Source organism: Pseudophryne corroboree, chromosome 9, assembly GCF_028390025.1.
Source record: "Pseudophryne corroboree isolate aPseCor3 chromosome 9, aPseCor3.hap2, whole genome shotgun sequence".
Classification (NCBI taxonomy): domain Eukaryota; kingdom Metazoa; phylum Chordata; class Amphibia; order Anura; family Myobatrachidae; genus Pseudophryne; species Pseudophryne corroboree.
In genome coordinates, this window is record NC_086452.1 from 58,776,486 (window position 1) to 58,796,504 (window position 20,019).

Sequence of the window (20,019 nt, forward strand, 5' to 3'; positions counted from 1 at the left end):
GTTCAAGCGATCCTCATTGTTCCAGACTGGCCAAGGAGGGCTTGGTATCCAGATCTTCAGGAGTTACTCATAGGAGATCCCTGGCCTCTTCCTCTGAGAGAGGATCTGTTACAGCAGGGGCCGTGCGTGTTCCAAGACTTACCGCGACATCGTTTGACGGCTTGGCGGTTGAACGCCGGATCCTAGCCCGAAAGGGTATTCCCAAGGAAGTCATCCCCACTCTTATTCAGGCCAGAAAAGGAGTAACGTCTAAACATTACCACCGTATTTGGAGAAAATACGTGTCTTAGTGTGAATCCAGGAAGGCTCCAACGGAAGAATTTCAGTTAGGACGTTTTCTCCATTTTTTACAAGCTGGTGTGGATGCGGGCCTAAAGTTGGGCTCAATTAAAGTAAAAATTTCAGCCTTATCGGTTTTCTTCCAAAAACAATTGGCCTCCCTTCCAGAAGTTCAGACTTTCGTGAAAGGCGTGTTACACATCCAACCTCCCTTTGTGCCCCCAGTGGCACCGTGGGATCTTTTCGTGGTGTTGCAATTCCTTCAATCTCATTGGTTTGAACCTTTACAGAAGGTAGAGTTGAAATTCCTCACTTGGAAAGTGGTCATGCTGTTGGCCTTGGCATCCGCAAGGCGGGTGTCTGAATTAGCGGCCTTGTCTCACAAGAGCCCTTATTTGATCTTCCATGAAGATAGAGCAGAGTTGAGGACTCGTCAGCAATTTCTGCCGAAAGTAGTTTCGTTGTTCCACTTTAACCAACCTATTGTGGTGCCAGTGGCTACTGACGCCTTGCTGGAATCGAAGTTTCTCGATGTAGTCAGAGCTTTGAAAATTTATGTCGCCAGAACGGCTCAGTTTAGGAAAACAGAGGCTCTGTTTGTCCTGTATGCTCACAACAAGATTGGGGCTCCTGCTTCCAAGCAGTCTATTGCGCGCTGGATCTGTCATACGATTCAGCATGCTCATTCTACGGCTGGATTGACGTTACCGAAATCGGTGAAGGCCCATTCTACCAGAAAGGTGGGCTCGTCCTGGGCGGCTGCCCGGGGGGTCTCTGCATTACAACTTTGCCGAGCGGCTACTTGGTCGGGTTCAAACACCTTTGCGAAGTTCTACAAGTTTGATACCCTGGCTGATGAGGACCTCATGTTTGGTCAATTGGTGCTGCAGAGTCATCCGCACTCTCTCGCCCGTTCTAGAGCTTTGTTATAACCTCATGGTTCTTGATGTGACCCCAGCATCCTCTAGGACGTATGAGAAAATAGGATTTTAATACCTACCGGTAAATCCTTTTCTCTTAGTCCGTAGAGGATGCTGGGCGCCCGTCCCGGTGCGCACTGTATCTGCAGTTTTTTGTTACGTTTCAACACATGTTGTGTTACGTTTTTTAGTCAGCCTGTTGACGTTGTTCATGCCGTTGACTTGCGTTATGTTGAATGCCATGTTGTACGGCGTGCTTGAGGTGTGAGCTGCTATGTATCTCACCTTGGTTTAACAGTAAATCCTTTTCCTCGAAATGTCCGTCTCCCTGGGCACAGTTCCTATAACTGGAGTCTGGAGGAGGGGCATAGAGGGAGGAGCCAGTTCACACCCCTTTGAAAGTCTTAAGGTGCCCATGTCTCCTGCGGATCCCGTCTATACCCCATGGTTCTTGATGTGACCCCAGCATCCTCTACGGACTAAGAGAAAAGTATTTACCGGTAGGTATTAAAATCCTATTTTTATTTTTATAAGTGACTATTTTTAATAAAGAAGTAGCTGCCTAATGATATCAATATTTGGCTGAAAAACACAGAAGATATAATAGTATTTAGTGAAGCTGCAGGAGGGCATGCGCACATGAAATGAAAGTAACGTGAAGGATGAAAGTGATGACTTTTATCATTTGTCACTCTGAAGCAGATGTTTATTTTATGCACAGGGTCAGTAAACATCAGTACAGAGAACGTGCAGGAATTGATGACAGCGGCAGACATGTTACAGCTCAATCATGTAGTGGAGTTGTGCTGTGATTTCCTAAAGGAGCAGATTGAGCCAGCGAACTGTATCGGCTTCTTCCAATTCTCTGAGCAGCTGACCTGCCAGCCCCTCCTGGAGTTCACAGAGAGCTACATCCATGGACATTTCCCAGAGGTGCAGATGGGTGACGAATTCCCGACTCTGACCAAAGACCAGCTGATCCGGATCCTGCGCAGTGAAGAGCTGTGCATTGAGGACGAGCATCAGGTGTTCTCCGCTGCAATGACGTGGCTCCAGAAAGACACCTCAACACGCAAGAGACATGTAGTGGAGGTTCTGGAGCCTGTGCGCTTCTCCCTGCTTCCCCCACAGAGACTTCAGAAAAACATTGAAGGTAAAAAAGGCAACTGATCAGTGTCCTGGTATGGGAGCTGTCCAGAGTTCTGAAATATTCTCTCTCTCTCTGCAGAAGTTACAGATTTCAGCCTGCGGGTGGCGCTGCAGACTCTGCTGAGGGAATACTGCGAGCCTAGCCTATCGCCTAAAGACAAGAAACTCTGCAGCTTTCTGCAGACCTCACGTGTCCGGCCACGGAGAAAGGCTCGGAAATTCCTCTATGCAATAGGTAAGCGTGATGTGATTTTATTATACTATTACATATCTCTATGCATCTAGCAGAATGAAGGAAGGCTGAAACAAAGGTCTGGCTCAAAGCTGATATAAGCTGCATGGCAGCGGTAATTCTGTTTTTTTTTTGTAAACCAAGTTTATTAGACTTTCAAGAGGGACAAATAAATTGGAACAAGATAACATACTGTAGTATGGGAGTGAGATCGGGAAGGGGAAGCTGAGGGAAAGTGAAAAAATAAAGGGGGATTGGAATGTGCAGCAGTAATTACACAGGGCCCGGTTCAGAGTTGTACCCAATGGTTTATGCACAACTCCGATGTTTACAATTCGGTGCAAGTGCTGATCTCTGTCTGCAATCTCGCTTGTAGTGCCACAAAGCTGTAGCATGAATGACGTGCGCCCATTTGAGGGTGGAGTGTGGGTGGCGTCTGGGACCGTTCTGCAATATAAGGACATGATGCCCCCTTTTTGTAGGTGTACCGAGGCCAGGGTCTGTGTCTTCCGAAGCAGATTTCCTGGTCCTGCAAGCCCGGAATACATGGCCATCCTATATAACCTGAAGGTCACTCAGATGACCGATGTTCATGTAAGTGATCCGATGGCTGCATCTTTGGATACAGCAGCAGAACACAAGCTGGCCGGAGGCGTCTAGTTACACAAGACACCTCCTGCGGCATTAGCATCATTTATTAGCAGTCGCAGCCACTGCTGCAATACCATGATACTCTGACTCAGGCCCATAGACCAGCGTTAGGTTAATGATCAGAAAAAAAGAAAGGAAAAAAAAAACAGCAAAGCAAATCAGAGAAGGAAAGGCTAGATAAGGAGAGGAAAAGAGGACAAAAGGACTAAAGGATCAGGGATGGTGCGGGCGAGAGAAGGGGGAGAAATCGCTGCTAATAGGAAACAGAAACAAAATGAGACTAGATTAAAATATATTTAGAGGGGGTTTGGCTCAAAGTGGCCAGTACAGGGAGACTGTGTTTTCCTGAAGTGATCGGGTGTATTATGTAAAAGGGAAGTAATGCTCTCCATAGGATACGTGTAACACATGCAGAGTTACAGCAGCGCACTATCTGGCATTTATCTGCATTAAGAATATGCTTGATCAGTTTTCACAAGTGTCTAGGTGTGTTAGGAGTAGGTTTGTGTAGGAGGGAGAAGAGGGGGGAGTCAGGCATTTGGACAGTAGTGACCGACTTGATGAGAACATGGATTTTGATCCAGTCTGGGACCAGCTTAGGACAGGTCCAGCAGATGTGCAGCAGCGTGACCCATAGACCATATGATCTCCTACACAAATTAGAGGAGTTGAGGAAAATTTAATTCAGGCATGTCGGTACCCAGTGACTGCAGGCGTGATGATACCCAGTGAATGCAGGCGTGTCGGTCTCCAGTGAATGCAGATGTGTCGGTCCCCAGTGAAAGCAGGCATCTCGGTTACCCAGTGAATGGGAAAAATATGTAAAATAAGATTTTACTTACCGGTAAATCTATTTCTCGTAGTCCGTAGTGGATGCTGGGGACTCCGTAAGGACCATGGGGAATAGACGGGCTTCGCAGGAGACATGGGCACTTTAAGAAAGAATTTAGATTCTGGTGTGCTCTGGCTCCTCCCTCTATGTCCCTCCTCCAGACCTCAGTTAGAGAAACTGTGCCCGGAAGAGCTGACAGTACAAGGAAAGGATTTTGGGAATCCAGGGTAAGACTCATACCAGCCACACCAATCACACCGTATAACTTGTGATAACTTTACCCAGTTAACAGTATGAACAATCACAGAGCATCAGATAAACTCTGATGCAACTATAACATAACCCTTATTTAAGCAATAACTATATACAAGCACTGCAGAAGAAGTCCGCACTTGGGACGGGCGCCCAGCATCCACTACGGACTACGAGAAATAGATTTACCGGTAAGTAAAATCTTATTTTATCTAACGTCCTAGTGGATGCTGGGGACTCCGTAAGGACCATGGGGATTATACCAAAGCTCCCAAACGGGCGGGAGAGTGCGGATGACTCTGCAGCACCGAATGAGCAAACGCAAAGTCCTCCTCAGCCAGGGTATCAAACTTGTAGAACTTTGCAAAGGTGTTTGAACCTGACCAAGTAGCCGCTTGGCAAAGCTGTAATGCCGAGACCCCTCGGGCAGCCGCCCAAGAAGAGCCGACCTTCCTTGTGGAATGGGCCTTAACTGATTTAGGCAGCGGCAACCCAGCTGCAGAATGAGCCTGCTGAATCGTGTTACAGATCCAGCGAGCAATAGTTTGCTTTGAAGCAGGCGCCCCAAGCTTGTTGGAAGCATACAGGATAAACAAAGATTCTGTTTTCCTGACCTTAGCCGTTCTGGCTACATAAACCTTCAAAGTCCCGACTACATCCAGTGACTCGGAATCCTCCAAGTCAGTAGTAGCCACAGGCACCACAATAGGTTGGTTTATATGAAAGGATGAAACCACTTTCGGCAGAAATTGTGGGCGGGTCCGCAATTCTGCTCTATCCGCATGGAAAGCCAGATAAGGGCTCTTATGTGACAAAGCCGCCAATTCTGACACACGCCTAGCCGAAGCCAAGGCTAATCGCATGACCACCTTCCACGTGAGATATTTTACTTCCACCGTTTTGAGTGGTTCAAACCAGTGTGATTTCAGGAAACTCAACACCACGTTAAGATCCCAAGGTGCCACTGGAGGCACAAAAGTGGCTGAATATGCAGCACTCCCTTTACAAACGTCTGAACTTCAGGCAGAGAAGCCAGTTCTTTTTGAAAGAAAATGGATAAGGCCGAAATCTGAACCTTAATGGAACCCAATTTAAGGCCCAAAGTCACTCCCGACTGTAGGAAGTGAAGGAAAAGGCCCAGCTGGAATTCCTCCGTAGGGGCATTCCTGGCCTCACACCAAGCCACATATTTTCGCCATATACGGTGATAATGTTGAGCCGTCACATTTATTTATTTATTTATTAACAGTTTCTTATATAGCGCAGCAAATTCCGTTGCGCTTTACAATTTGAAATAACAATAACAAACTGGGTGATAACAGTCATAGAGGTAGGAAGGCCCTGCTCGCAAGCTTACAATCTACATCCTTCCTTGCCTCTATCAGCGTAGGAATGACCTCATCCGGAATGCCTTTTTCTGCTAGGATCCGGCGTTCAACCGCCATGCCGTCAAACGCAGCCGCGGTAAGTCTTGGAACAGACAGGGCCCCTGTTGCACAAGTCCTGTCCTAGAGGCAGAGGCCACGGGTCCTCTGTGAGCATTTCTTGCAGATCTGGATACCAAGTCCTTCTTGGCCAATCCGGAACAAAGAGTATTGTTCTCACTCCTCTTTTCCTTATGATTCTGAGCACCTTGGGTATGAGAGGAAGAGGAGGAAATACATAGACCGACGGGAACACCCATGGTGTCACCAGTGCATCCACAGCTATCACCTGAGGGTCTCTTGACCTGGCGCAATATCTCTGCAGCTTTTTGTTGAGGCGGGATGCCATCATGTCCACCTGTGGCAGTTCCCACCGACTTGCAATCTGCATGAAGACTTCTTGATGAAGTCCCCACTCTCCCGGGTAGACGTCGTGCCTGCTGAGGAAGTCTGCTTCCCAGTTGTCCACTCCCGGAATGAACACTGCTGACAGTGCGCTTACGTGATTCTCCGCCCAGCGAAGAATTCTGGTGGCTTCTACCATCGCCACCCTGCTCCTTGTGCCGCCTTGGCGGTTTACATGAGCCACTGCGGTGATATTGTCTGACTGAATCAGAACCGGTTGGTCGCGAAGCAGGGACTCCGCTTGACGTAGGGCGTTGTATATGGCCCTTAGTTCCAGGATGTTGATGTGAAGGCAAGTCTCCTGACTTGACCACAGCCCTTGGAAATTTCTTCCCTGTGTGACTGCCCCCCACCCTCGAAGGCTTGCATCCGTGGTCACAGGACCCAGTCCTGAATGCCGAATCTGCGACCTTCGAGAAGGTGAGCACTCTGCAGCCACCACAGGAGAGACACCCTGGCCCTGGGGGATAGGGTGATTAACCGATGCATCTGAAGATGTGATCCGGACCACTTGTCCAGTAAGTCCCATTGGAAGGTCCTCGCATGGAACCTGCCGAAGGGAATGGCCTCGTATGATGCCACCATCCTTCCCAGGACTCGAGTGCAGTGATGCACTGACACCTGTTTTGGTTTTAATAGATTCCTGACCAGTGTCACGAGCTCCTGAGCTCTCTCTATCGGTAGATAAACCCTTTTCTGGTCTGTGTCTAGGATCATGCCTAGGAGAGGCAGATGAGCTGTAGGAACCAACTGCGACTTTGGAATATATAGAATCCAGCCGTGTTGCTGTTACACTTCCAGAGAAAGTGATACGCTGTTCAGCAACTGCTCTCTTGATCTCGCTTTTATGAGGAGATCGTCCAAGTACGTGATAATAGTGACACCTTGCTTCCGCAGGAGCACCATCATTTCCGCCATTACCTTGGTGAATATTCTCGGGGCCGTGGAGAGACCAAACGGCAACGTCTGAAATTGGTAATGACAATCCCGTACCGCTATTCTGAGGTACGCCTGATGAGGTGGATAAATGGGGACATGAAGGTATGCATCCTTTATGTCCCGAGTCACCATAAAATCTCCCCCTTTCAGGCTTGCAATGACCGCTCTTAGCGATTCCATCTTGAACTTGAACCTTTTCAGGTATATGTTCAGGGATTTTAAATTCAATATGGGTCTGACCGAACCGTCTGGTTTCGGGACTACAACATGGTCGAATAATAACCCCCTCCTTGTTGAAGGAGGGGAACCTTGACCACCACCTGTTGAAGATACAATTTGTGAATTGCAGTTAACACTGTTTCTCTCTCGTGGGGGGAAGCCGGCAGGGCCGTCGGTGAGGGGGCATCTTCTCAAAGTCCAGCTTGTATCCCTGAGACACAATATCTATTGCCCAGGGATCTAACAGGGAGTGAACCCACTTGTGGCTGAACTTACGAAGGCGTGCCCCTACCGGGCCTAGCTCCGCCTGTGGAGCCCCAGCGACATGCGGTGGATTTTTGTAGAAGCCGGGGAGGACTTCTGTTCCTGGGAACTAGCTGTGTTGTGCAGCTTCTTTCCTCTGCCCCCGCCTCTGGCAAGAAAGGACGCACCTCGGACTTTCTTGTTTCTTTGTTCAAAAGGCTGCATTTGATAATGTCGAGCTTTCCTAGGCTGTGCAGGAATATAAGGCAAAATATCAGAATTACCAGCTATAGCTGTGGAGACCAGGTCCGAGAACCCTTCTCCACACAATCCTCAGCCTTCCATATGCCTCTTAAGTCGGGAACATCTGTCCATTGCATATTCTACAGGACACGTCAAGCAGAAATCGACATAGCTTTGACTCTAGGACCCAGTATACTCATGTCTCTTAGGGCATGTTTTTTATATATATATATATATATATATATATATATATCCCTTAAGACAGCATCTTTAATATATATATATATATATATATATATATATATATATCTCTATATCTCTATATATATATATATATATATATATATATATACATACTAGGGTCTGCTGATAAGGTACCTGTCCACGCTGCCACAGCGCTATAAACCCATGCCGACACAATCGCCGGTCTGAGTAGTGTACCAGAATGTGCACGCTATCTGCAGGATCCCTGAGAATAGCGGTTACGTCAGGGCTACCTTTTGGGCACACGTGACACCCTAGGGGAAGATTCCCATCATATCCTGGCCCTAGTGGGGAAAGGATACTGCCTGAGAATTCTTTGTGGGAAACTGCAGTCTCTTGTCTGGAGATTCCCGCTCTTTTTCATCATGAGAGGAGGGAAATTTACCTCAGCTTTCTTCCCCTTAAACATGTGTACCCTTGTGTCAGGGACAGATGAGTCATCAGTGATATGCAAATCATCTTTTATTACAATAATCATATATTGAATACTTTTCTGCCATTTTGGCTGTAACTTTGCATTATCGTAGTCGACACTGGAGTCAAACTCCGTGTCGATATCAGTGTCTATTATTTTGGATAGTGAGCATTGAGAGACTCTGAAGGTCTCTGCGACATAGGGACAGACATGGGTAGATTTCCTGTCTGTTCTCTAATCTTTTGTGCAATAAATTCACCTTAGCACTTAATTACACATATCCAAACAGGTGTCGGCGTTGTCGACGGAGACACCCTCTCACACACATATTTGCTCCATCTCCTCCTTAGGGGAGCCTTTTACCTCAGACATGTCGACACACACGTACCGACACACCACACGCTCAGGGAATGCTCATCTGAAGACAATTCCCCCATAAGGCCCCTTGGAGAGACAGAGAGAGAGTATGCCAGCACACACCCCAGCGCTATTAACCCAGGAATAACACAGTAACTTAATGTTATCCCAGTAGCTGCTGTTTATATTGATTTTTGTGCCTAATTATGTGCCCCCCCCCCCCCCTCTCTTTTTACCCTCTTCTACCGTGTAACTGCAGAGGAGAAACTGGGGAGCTTCCTCTCAGCGGTGCTGTGGAGAAAAAACATGGCGCTGGTGAGTGCTGAGGAAGAAGCCCCGCCCCCTTCGACGGCGGGCTTCTGTCCCGCTTTCATGTACAATTTTGCGGGGGCTCATACATATATACAGTGCCCAACTGTATATTATGCAAACTTTTGCCAAAGAGGTCTCTAATTGCTGCCCAGGGCGCCCCCCCCTGCGCCCTGCACCCTTACAGTGACCGGAGTATGTGGGTGTAGTGTGGGAGCAATGGCGCACAGCTGCAGTGCTGTGCGCTACCTCATATGAAGACTGGAGTCTTCTGCCGCCGATTTCGAAGTCTTCTTGCTTTTTTCACCCGGCTTCTGTCTTCCGGCTCTGCGAGGGGGATGGCGCCGCGGCTCCGGGATCAGACGACAAAGGGTGAGATCCTGTGTACGATCCCTCTGGAGCTAATGGTGTCCAGTAGCCTAAGAAGCATGACCTATCTTCAGAGAGTAGGGCTGCTTCTCTCCCCACAGTCCCACGATGCAGGGAGTCTGTTGCCAGCAGAGCTCCCTGAAAATAAAAAAACCTTACAAAATACTTTCTTTTAGCAAGCTCAGGAGAGCTCACTAAGTAGCACCCAGCTCGTCCGGGCACAGATTCAAACTGAGGTCTGGAGGAGGGACATAGAGGGAGGAGCCAGAGCACACCAGAATCTAAATTATTTCTTAAAGTGCCCATGTCTCCTGCGGAGCCCGTCTATTCCCCATGGTCCTTACGGAGTCCCAAGCATCCACTAGGACGTTAGAGAAAGGGGGGTACTCACGGAGCGATCGCTGCTTAAAATCTAAGCAATCTGACTAGATTGCTTAGATTTTAAGACTGATCGCTCCGTGTGTACCCCCTACAGCGATAGCGATGCGCAGCCCAGCGCATCGCTATCGCTGGTGCTAGATTGGCCTGCCGTGCAGGCCAATCTAGCGGGTCGCTCATTTCACCCTCTGGGTGAAATGAGCGCCCCCCGTCTCCCCCCGCACGCTCAGCACAAATCGCGCTGTGCTGAGCGGCAGGAGAGATGTGTGCGATTCGCTCAGCACACATCTCTCCCGCATCTGCCAGTGAGTACTGGCCTTAAGTCATCTACAACAAACATCCAAAGACTGTGGTGAGGAGGAGAGTGTTACAGGACACGTTGGGTAAATGTGTAGCCTGAAAGTATATCATGAGTTTAGGAACGCCTAGCCCACCATGCTTGTGGTGTAGTGGTAATTCAGTAATATGAAGTATGTGTTTTGTGTCCATAATATTACATTTATTATTACGCTGTAGCGCTGTCTGTCTAGATCTTCCTTACATTAGCGGCAAAACATTTTGAAAGAGCAAACAGTGCACTGTAATCACTTTATAACAGGTTTGGTACGAGACAGTAAATAGACCCCTAGAGTCACAGGTTTCGGCAGATACGGACCATCATGCAGATTTCACCATACTGCGCATGCGCCAAAGAAAGAGATCAGTGACTCTGCCTACATTAATGAGAATGGTATGTGCAGATTGATGTAGTGATATGGTATGGTGTAGTGATTGCTCTGTTTGCAGTAAACTGGCGAGCACAGGAGAATGTGACATGTGGATGTTCTCTATACATAGCAAAAAGTAGACTCTTGTGTGACTTTTAATAATGTCAAAAGGAAAACCTAAAACAGATAGGATAAGAATGATCTTGTGTGTAGACAATAATACACAGAGTATCATAAAGGGTGAGATATTGATATCAGATTGTTATATTGTGATGCAACCAAAACGCTTCCCATCTTGTACCCTATGAATTAAGGGAGAGCAACATAGGCGTGTGCAGCACATTCTATTAGGGGGTGCACCGTCGGCGATGCGTTGTCTAGCACCACCTGCTGGGTGTGTCTAGCACCACCTACTGGGCGTTTCTAGAACCACCTACTGGGCGTGTCTAGCACCACCTACTGGGCGTGTCTAGCACCACCTGCTGGGCGTGTCTAGCACCACCTGCTGGGTGTGTCTAGCACCACCTGCTGGGCGTGTCTAGCACCACCTGCTGGGTGTGTCTAGCACCACCTGCTGGGTGTGTCTAGCACCATCTACTGGGCGTGTCTAGCACCACCTGCTGGGTGTGTCTAGCACTTTTTTCTCTCTATGTATATTTGTCCTTTTTTGACTCTAGGGGAGCCACACCGGTAATAATCCAGACCTTCATTGACCTACTGTGAATACACTGAGAACATTTGCTCAAAGTGATTCCATACACTTACAATTGATACCAGTGTCTATATTTATCATATTTTTCAACTATACTTCCATGCAGTAATACCAGTGCGCTGATCAACCCTGATCTGTATTCCAGTGTGGATGTTCTCTCTTACAGGGGGATACACTCGCTTGCAGGGTGGGCGCTGGAGTGACAGCAGAGCTCTCAGCTGCGTGGAGAGGTTTGATACATTCAGCCAGTACTGGAGCACGGTGTCGTCTCTGCCTCAAGCTCGCAGCGGGATGAGCGCAGCCGTGCTGGAGGGAAGGATCTATGTTGTTGGAGGTACAGCGCAAATATATCCACCCAAATGTATTTTCTCTATCGTCCTAGTGGATGCTGGGGTTCCTGAAAGGACCATGGGGATAGCGGCTCCGCAGGAGACAGGGCACAAAAAGTAAAGCTTTAGGATCAGGTGGTGTGCACTGGCTCCTCCCCCTATGACCCTCCTCCAAGCCTCAGTTAGATTTTTGTGCCCGGCCGAGAAGGGTGCAATCTAGGTGGCTCTCCTAAAGAGCTGCTTAGAAAAGTTTAGCTTAGGTTTTTTATTTTACAGTGAGTCCTGCTGGCAACAGGATCACTGCAACGAGGGACTTAGGGGAGAAGAAGTGAACTCACCTGCGTGCAGGATGGATTGGCTTCTTTGGCTACTGGACATTAGCTCCAGAGGGACGATCACAGGTACAGCCTGGATGGTCACCGGAGCCTCGCCGCCGGCCCCCTTGCAGATGCTGAAACAAGAAGAAGGTCCAGAATCGGCGGCATGAAGACTCCTCAGTCTTCTTAAGGTAGCGCACAGCACTGCAGCTGTGCGCCATTTCCTCTCAGCACACTTCACACGGCAGTCACTGAGGGTGCAGGGCGCTGGAAGGGGGGCGCCCTGGGAGGCAATGAAAACCTATTTTTGGCTAAAAATACCTCACATATAGCCTCCGGGGGCTATATGGAGATATTTAACCCCTGCCAGAATCCGTTAAGAGCGGGAGACGAGGCCGCCGAAAAAGGGGCGGGGCCTATCTCCTCAGCACACCGCCATTTTCCCTCACAGAAAGGCTGGAGGGAAGGCTCCCAGGCTCTCCCCTGCACTACACTACAGAAACAGGGTTAAAACAGAGAGGGGGGGCACTAATTTGGCGTTAGAAATATATAAAAAAGATGCTATAAGGGAAAACACTTATATAAGGTTGTCCCTATATAATTATAGCGTTTTTGGTGTGTGCTGGCAAACTCTCCCTCTGTCTCTCCAAAGGGCTAGTAGGTCCTGTCCTCTATCAGAGCATTCCCTGTGTGTGTGCTGTGTGTCGGTACGTGTGTGTCGACATGTATGAGGACGATGTTGGTGAGGAGGCGGAGCAATTGCCTGTAATGGTGATGTCACTCTCTAGGGAGTCGACACCGGAATGGATGGCTTATTTAGGGAATTACGTGATAATGTCAACACGCGGCAAGGTCGGTTGACGACATGAGACGGCCGACAAACAATTAGTACCGGTCCAGACGTCTCAAAAACACCGTCAGGGGTTTTAAAACGCCCGTTTACTTTAGTCGGTCGACACAGACACAGACAGGGACACTGAATCCAGTGTCGACGGTGAATAAACAAACGTATTCCTTATTAGGGCCACACGTTAAGGGCAATGAAGGAGGTGTTACATATTTCTGATACTACAAGTACCACAAAAGAGGGTATTATGTGGGATGTGAAAAAACTACCGTAGTTTTTCCTGAATCAGATAAATTAAATGAAGTGTGTGATGATGCGTGGGTTCCCCCCGATAGAAAATATGGGCGGTATACCCTTTCCCGCCAGAAGTTAGGGCGCGTTGGGAAACACCCCTTAGGGTGGATAAGGCGCTCACACGCTTATCAGAACAAGTGGCGGTACCGTCTATAGATAGGGCCGTCCTCAAGGAGCCAGCTGACAGGAGGCTGGAAAATATCATAAAAAGTATATACACACATACTGGTGTTATACTGCGACCAGCGATCGCCTCAGCCTGGATGTGCAGAGCTGGGGTGGCTTGGTCGGATTCCCTGACTAAAAATATTGATACCCTTGACAGGGACAGTATTTTATTGACTATAGAGCATTTAAAGGATGCATTTCTATATATGCGAGATGCACAGAGGGATATTTGCACTCTGGCATCAAGAGTAAGTGCGATGTCCATATCTGCCAGAAGATGTTTATGGACACGACAGTGGTCAGGTGATGCAGATTCCAAACGGCACAAAGGTGTATTGCCGTATAAAGGAAGAGGAGTTATTTGGGGTCGGTCCATCGGACCTGGTGGCCACGGCAACTGCTGGAAAATCCACCGTTTTTTACCCTAAGTCACATCTCTGCAGAAAAAGACACCGTCTTTTCAGCTTCAGTCCTTTCGTCCCTATAAGAGTCATATCTGCCCAGGGATAGAGGAAAGGGAAGAAGACTGCAGCAGGCAGCCCATTCCCAGGAACAGAAGCGTTCCACCGCTTCTGACAAGCTCTCAGCATGACGCTGAGACCGTACAGGACCCCTGGATCCTACAAGTAGTATCCCAGGGGTACAGATTGGAATGTCGAGACGTTTCCCCTGCGCAGGTTCCTGAAGTCTGCTTTACCAAGGTCTCCCTCCGACAAGGAGGCAGTATGGGAAAAAATTCACGAGCTGTATTCCCAGCAGGTGATAATTAAATTACCCCTCCTACAACAAGAAAAGGGGTATTATTCCACACTATATTGTGGTACTGAAGCCAGAAGGCTAGGTGAGACCTATTCTAAATCTAAAAAAATTTGAACACTTACAAAGGTTCAAATCAAGATGGAGTCACTCAGAGCAGTGATAACGAACCGGGAAGAAGGGGACTATATGGTGTCCCGAGACATCAGGGATGCTTACCTCCATGTCCCAAATTTGCCCTTATCACTAAGGGTACCTCAGGTTCGTGGTACAGAACTGTCACTATCAGTTTCAGACGCTGCTGTTTGGATTGTCCACGGCACCCCGGGTCTTTACCAAGGTAATGGCCGAAATGATGGTTCTTCTTCGAAGAAAAGGCGTCTTAATTATCCCTTACTTGGACGATCTCCTGATAAGGGCAAAGTCCAGGGAACAGTTGGAGGTCGGAGTAGCACTATCTCGGATACTGTTACAACAGCAGGGGTGGATTCTAAATATTCCAAAATCGCAGCTGATCCCGACAACAAGTCTCCTGTGCTTAGGGATGATTCTGGACACAGTCCAGAAAAAGGTGTTTCTCCCGGAAGAGAAAGCCAGGGAGTTATCCGAGCTAGTCAGGAACCTCCTAAAATCAGTGCATCATTGCACAAGGGCCATGGTAAAAAAATGGTGACTTCCTTCGAAGCAATTCCAGTCGGCAGATTTCATGCAAGAACTTTTCAGTGGGATCTGCTGGACAAATGGTCCGGATCGCATCTTCAGATGCATCAGCGGATAACCCTATATCCAAGGACAAGGGTGTCTCTCCTGTGGTGGTTACAGAGTGCTCATCTTCTAGAGGGCCGCAGATTCGGCATTCAGTTTTGGATGTTGGTGACCACGGAGGCCAGCCCGAGAGGCTGGGGAGCAGTCACACAAGGAAAAAATTTCCAGGGAGTGTGATCAAGTCTGGAGACTTTTCTCCACATAAATATAGCTAAGGGTAAATTTATAATGCTCTAAGCTTAGCAAGACCTCTGCTTCAAGGTCAGCCGGTATTGATCCAGTGGGATAAAACATCACGGCAGTCGCCCACGTAAATAGACAGGGCGGCACAAGAAGCAGGAGGGCAGTGGCAAAAACTGCAAGGACTTTTCGCTGGGCGGAAAATCATGTGATAGCACTGTCAGCAGTGTTTCATTCCGGGAATGGAAACTGGGAAGCAGACTTCCTCAGTAGGCACGACCTCCACCCGGCAGAGTGGGAACTTCATGGGGAAGTTTTCCACATGATTGTAAACCGTTGGGAATTACCAAAGGTGGACATGATGGCGTCCCGTCTGAACAAAAAACGGGACAGGTATTGCGCCAGGTTAAGAGACCCTCAGGCAATAGCTGTGGACGTTCTGGTAACACCGTGGGTGTACCAGTCGGTGTATGTGTTCCATCCTCTGCTTTTCATACCTAAGGTACTGAGAATTATAAGACGTAGAGGAGTAAGAACTATACTCATGGCTCCGGATTGGCCAAGAAGGACTTGGTACCCGGAACTTCAAGAGATGCTCACAGAGGACTTATGGCCTCTGCCGCTAAGAAGGGACTTGTTTCAGCAAGTACCATGTCTGTTCCAAGACTTACCGCAGCTGCGTTTGACGGCATGGCGGTGGAACGCCGGATCCTAAGGGAAAAGGCATTCAGGAAGAGGTCATTCCTACCCTGGTCAAAGCCAGAAAGGAGGTGACCGCACAACATTATCACCACATGTGGCGAAAATATGTTGCGTGGTGTGAGGCCAGGAAGGCCCCACGAAGAAATTTCAACTCGGTCGATTCCTGCATTTCCTGCAAACAGGAGTGTCTATGGGCCTCAAATTGGGGTCCATTAAGGTTCAAATTTCGGCCCTGTCGATTTTTCTTCCAGAAAGAATTGGCTTCAGTTCCTGAAGTCCAGAAGTTTGTCAAGGGAGTATTGCATATACAACCCCCTTTTGTGCCTCCAGTGGCACTGTGGGATCTCAACGTAGTTCTGGGATTCCTCAAAACACATTGGTTTAAAACCAGTCAAATCTGTGGATTTGAAGCATCTCACATGAAAAGTGAACATGCTCTTGGACCTGGCCTGGACCAGGCGAGTGTCAAATTGGTGGTTTTTTTCTCAAAAAAGCCCATATCTGTTTGTCCATTCGGACAGGGCAGAGCTGCGGACTCGTCCCCAGTTCTCTCCCTAAGGTGGTGTCAGTGTTTCACCTGAACCAGCTTATTGTGGTGCATTGCGCCTACTAGGGACTTGGAGGACTCCAAGTTGCTAGATGTGGTCAGGGCCCTGAAAATATAGGTTCCAGGACGGCTGGAGTCAGGAAAACTGACTTGCTGTTATCCTGTATGCACCCAACAAACTGGGTGCTCTTGCTTCTAAGCAGACTTTTGCTAGTTGGATGTGTAATACAATTCAGCTTGCACATTCTGTGGCAGGCCTGCCACAGCCAAAATATGTAAATGCCCATTCCACAAGGAAGGTGGGCTCATCTTGGGCGGCTGCCCGAGGGGTCTCGGCTTTACAACTTTGCCGAGCGGCTATTTAGTCAGGGGCAAACACGTTTGTAAAATCCTACAAATTTGATAACCTGGCTAAGGAGGACCTGGAGTTCTCTCATTCGGTGCTGCAGAGTCATCCGCACTCTCCCGCCCGTTTGGGAGCTTTGGTATAATCCCCATGGTCCTTTCAGGAACCCCAGCATCCACTAGGACGATAGAGAAAATAAGAATTTACTTACCGATAATTCTATTTCTCGGAGTCCGTAGTGGATGCTGGGCGCCCATCCCAAGTGCGGATTATCTGCAATACTTGTACATAGTTACAAAAATCGGGTTATTATTGTTGTGAGCCATCTTTCAGAGGCTCCGCTGTTATCATACTGTTAACTGGGTTCAGATCACAGGTTGTACAGTGTGATTGGTGTGGCTGGTATGAGTCTTACCCGGGATTCATAAATCCTTCCTTATTGTGTACGCTCGTCCGGGCACAGTATCCTAACTGAGGCTTGGAGGAGGGTCATAGGGGGAGGAGCCAGTGCACACCACCTGATCCTAAAGCTTTACTTTTTGTGCCCTGTCTCCTGCGGAGCCGCTATTCCCCATGGTCCTTTCAGGAACCCCAGCATCCACTACGGACTCCGAGAAATAGAATTATCGGTAAGTAAATTCTTATTTATTATCATTTATATGGCGCCTACATATTATCAAGAGCTTTACAGAGAATATTTCATCATTCATATTGATTATACAGGCGATTTCAGAGGAGGGCAGTAATGGTACCGCGCCCTGTCCTTGTACGAAGGGGTTGTGCAAAAGTATGCAAAAACCGCAGGAGATGACATGTGTGAAAAGAGGTCCACCTGTCCAAAGATGCTGCATTGCATCAACATTGCAACCATTGGTCGCAGCATCGGACATCTGGGTAACACTGGTTACTCGGGATGTCCAGCTGCCGGGGCCAGTGACTCTGCGTCACTGGCCTCAGCATGCCCAGAAGAAGGGCCGTCATGCCCTCATTTTCTGCAACTCTCTCCCATCCCAAAATACCTGCAGCCAGCCAATCAGGCTACAGCATTCAGGGCTCTACGCCCGTAGCCATTAGACCATCGCTGCACATGCAGACTGCATCTCCGTCACATGTGCAGTCCTGAGAACATTACAGCTGATTAGTACTATTAGTACTGCATGTGGGGTCCCTATGTGCTACACCATACAGATACTCACCTACAGATACTCACGATAGGGCCCATTTTGTCAGAAGCCAATCAGCCTATCAGTATGAATTTGAAATGTTGGCGGAAACGGGGTACCTGGAGAAAACCCGCTCACATACGGGGAAAACATATACTGTATACTCTCAATTCAGATAGTTCCCTGGTCCAAATTGACCCAGAATTAAATGGTTTCTACTTAATTGATGGGTTCAGTCCACAAAATGGCAGCGACATTTATCACAAAACTACATCAATTTAAAATAATAAATAAATTCCCCAGCCCTGACTATTGTCTTCCTATGGGGGGTAGCCAATTAGCTATGTTGTTAGAACTTAAGAAATGGACGTAGCACTTTTATCCACAAATATATCCGTAAGTAGACTAACGACATTTAATAAAATAACATGATCCCTGGGATATAATACCTTCATCTATTAAAGGGAAAAAAAAATTGCAGAAAGTCTGTGGCTGTATATGTGTAAAACCCCCGCCATTTTTTAGTCAGAAACAGCGGGACAGAAGCCCGCCGCTGAGGGGGCGGGGCCTTCTTCCTCAGCACACCAGCGCCATTTCTCTTCACAGCTCCGCTGGAAGGACGCTCCCCAGGCTCTCCCCTGCAGTCTCCTGGCACTAAGAGGGTAAAAAGAGAGGGGGGGCACATAAATTTAGGCAAAAAGTGTATTGATACAGCAGCTATTGGGAAAAATTCACTTCTGGTAGTGTGTATCCCTGTGTATATAGCGCTGTGGTGTGTGCTGGCATACTCTTTCTCTGTCTCCCCATAGACCTTGTGGGGTCCTGTCCTCAGTCAGAGCATTCCCTGTGTGTGTGCTGTGTGTCGGTACGGCTGTGTCAACATGTTTGATGAGGAGGGTTACGTGGAGGCAGAGCAAGTGCAGATAAATGTGGTGTCGCCCCTGTCGGTGCCGACACCTGATTGGATGGATGTGTGGAAGGTCTTAAATGACAATGTAAACTCATTACATAAGAGATTTGATTATGTTGCTGCCGGGGGACTGCCGGGCTCTCAACCCGGGCCTGCCCAGGCGCCTCAGAGGCCGTCAGCGTCTCAAAAACGCCCACTATCTCAGTTGGTTGACACAGATGTCGACACGGAGTCCGACTCCAGCGTCGACGAGGATGAGGCACTATTACAGCCCAAAATGACTAAGGCCATCCGATACATGATTATTGCAATGAAAAATGTATTACACATTTCAGAGGCTGACCCTGTCCCTGACAAGAGGGTAAATATGTTTGGGGAGAAAAAGCAGCCAGTGACTTTTCCCCCGTCACATGAATTAAATGAGTTATGTGAAGAAGCGTGGTCTTCCCCTGATAAGAAAGTGGTGATTCCCAAGAGAATACTAATGGTGTACACTTTCCCGCCAACGGATAGGTTACGCTGGGAATCCTCCCCTAGGGTTGACAAGGCCCTGACGCGCTTATCTAAAAGAGTGGCCCTGCCGTCTCAGGATACGGCCGCCCTAAAGGAACCTGCGGATAGGAGGCAGGAAGGTATCTTGAAGTCTGTGTATACACACGCTGGTACTCTACTGAGACCGGCTATTGCTTCAGCTTGGATGTGCAGTGCTGTTGCAGCATGGACAGATACTCTGTCAGAGGGGTTGGATACCCTGGACAGGGATACCGTATTGCTAACACTTAGCCATATTAAAGCTGTCGTCTTATATATGCGGGATACCCAGAGGGACATTTGCCTGCTGGGCTCTCGAATAAATGCAATGTCCATTTCTGCCAGGAGGGTCTTATGGACTCGGCAATGGACAGGGGATGCCGACTCTAAAAAACACATGGAGGTTTTGCCTTATAAGGGTGAGGAATTGTTTGGGGACGGTCTCTCTGACCTCGTATCCACAGCGACAGCTGGAAAGTCGACTTTCTTGCCACAGGTTTCCTCACAGCCTAAGAAAGCACCGTATTACCAAATGCAGTCCTTTCGTTCTCAAAAAAGCAAGAGAGTCAGAGGTGCATCCTTTCTTGCCAGAGGCAGGGGTAGAGGAAAGAAGCTGCACCATGCAGCCAGTTCTCAGGAACAAAAGTCCTCCCCTGCTTCCACTAAGTCCACCGCATGACGCTGGGGCTCCACAGGCGGAGCCAGGAGCGGTGGGGGCGCGTCTCCGAATTTTCTGCAACCAGTGGGTTCGCTCACAAGTGGATCCTTGGGCTATACAAATTGTATCTCAGGGATACAAGCTGGAATTCGAAGTGGTGCCCCCTCACCGTTACCTAAAATCCGCCTTGCCAGCTTCTCCCACGGG

The 20,019-nt window shown here is 48.4% G+C and overlaps 1 protein-coding gene across 6 annotated transcripts in view; it reads left to right on the plus strand.

Annotated features, from left to right (window-relative positions):
• The window catches only part of IPP (intracisternal A particle-promoted polypeptide), a 78,373-nt gene that overhangs the window by 38,027 nt on the left and 20,327 nt on the right, over positions 1 to 20,019 (plus strand). For 5 of the 6 annotated variants that reach the window (XM_063939374.1, XM_063939378.1, XM_063939375.1 and 2 more), the window contains 3 exons: positions 1,921 to 2,352; positions 2,428 to 2,583; positions 11,466 to 11,633. In XM_063939374.1, coding sequence (XP_063795444.1) covers positions 1,921 to 2,352; positions 2,428 to 2,583; positions 11,466 to 11,633 — 756 coding nt within the window. The remainder of the gene's footprint in view (positions 1 to 1,920; positions 2,353 to 2,427; positions 2,584 to 11,465; positions 11,634 to 20,019) is intronic. The other variant, XM_063939376.1, reaches the window with a different exon arrangement.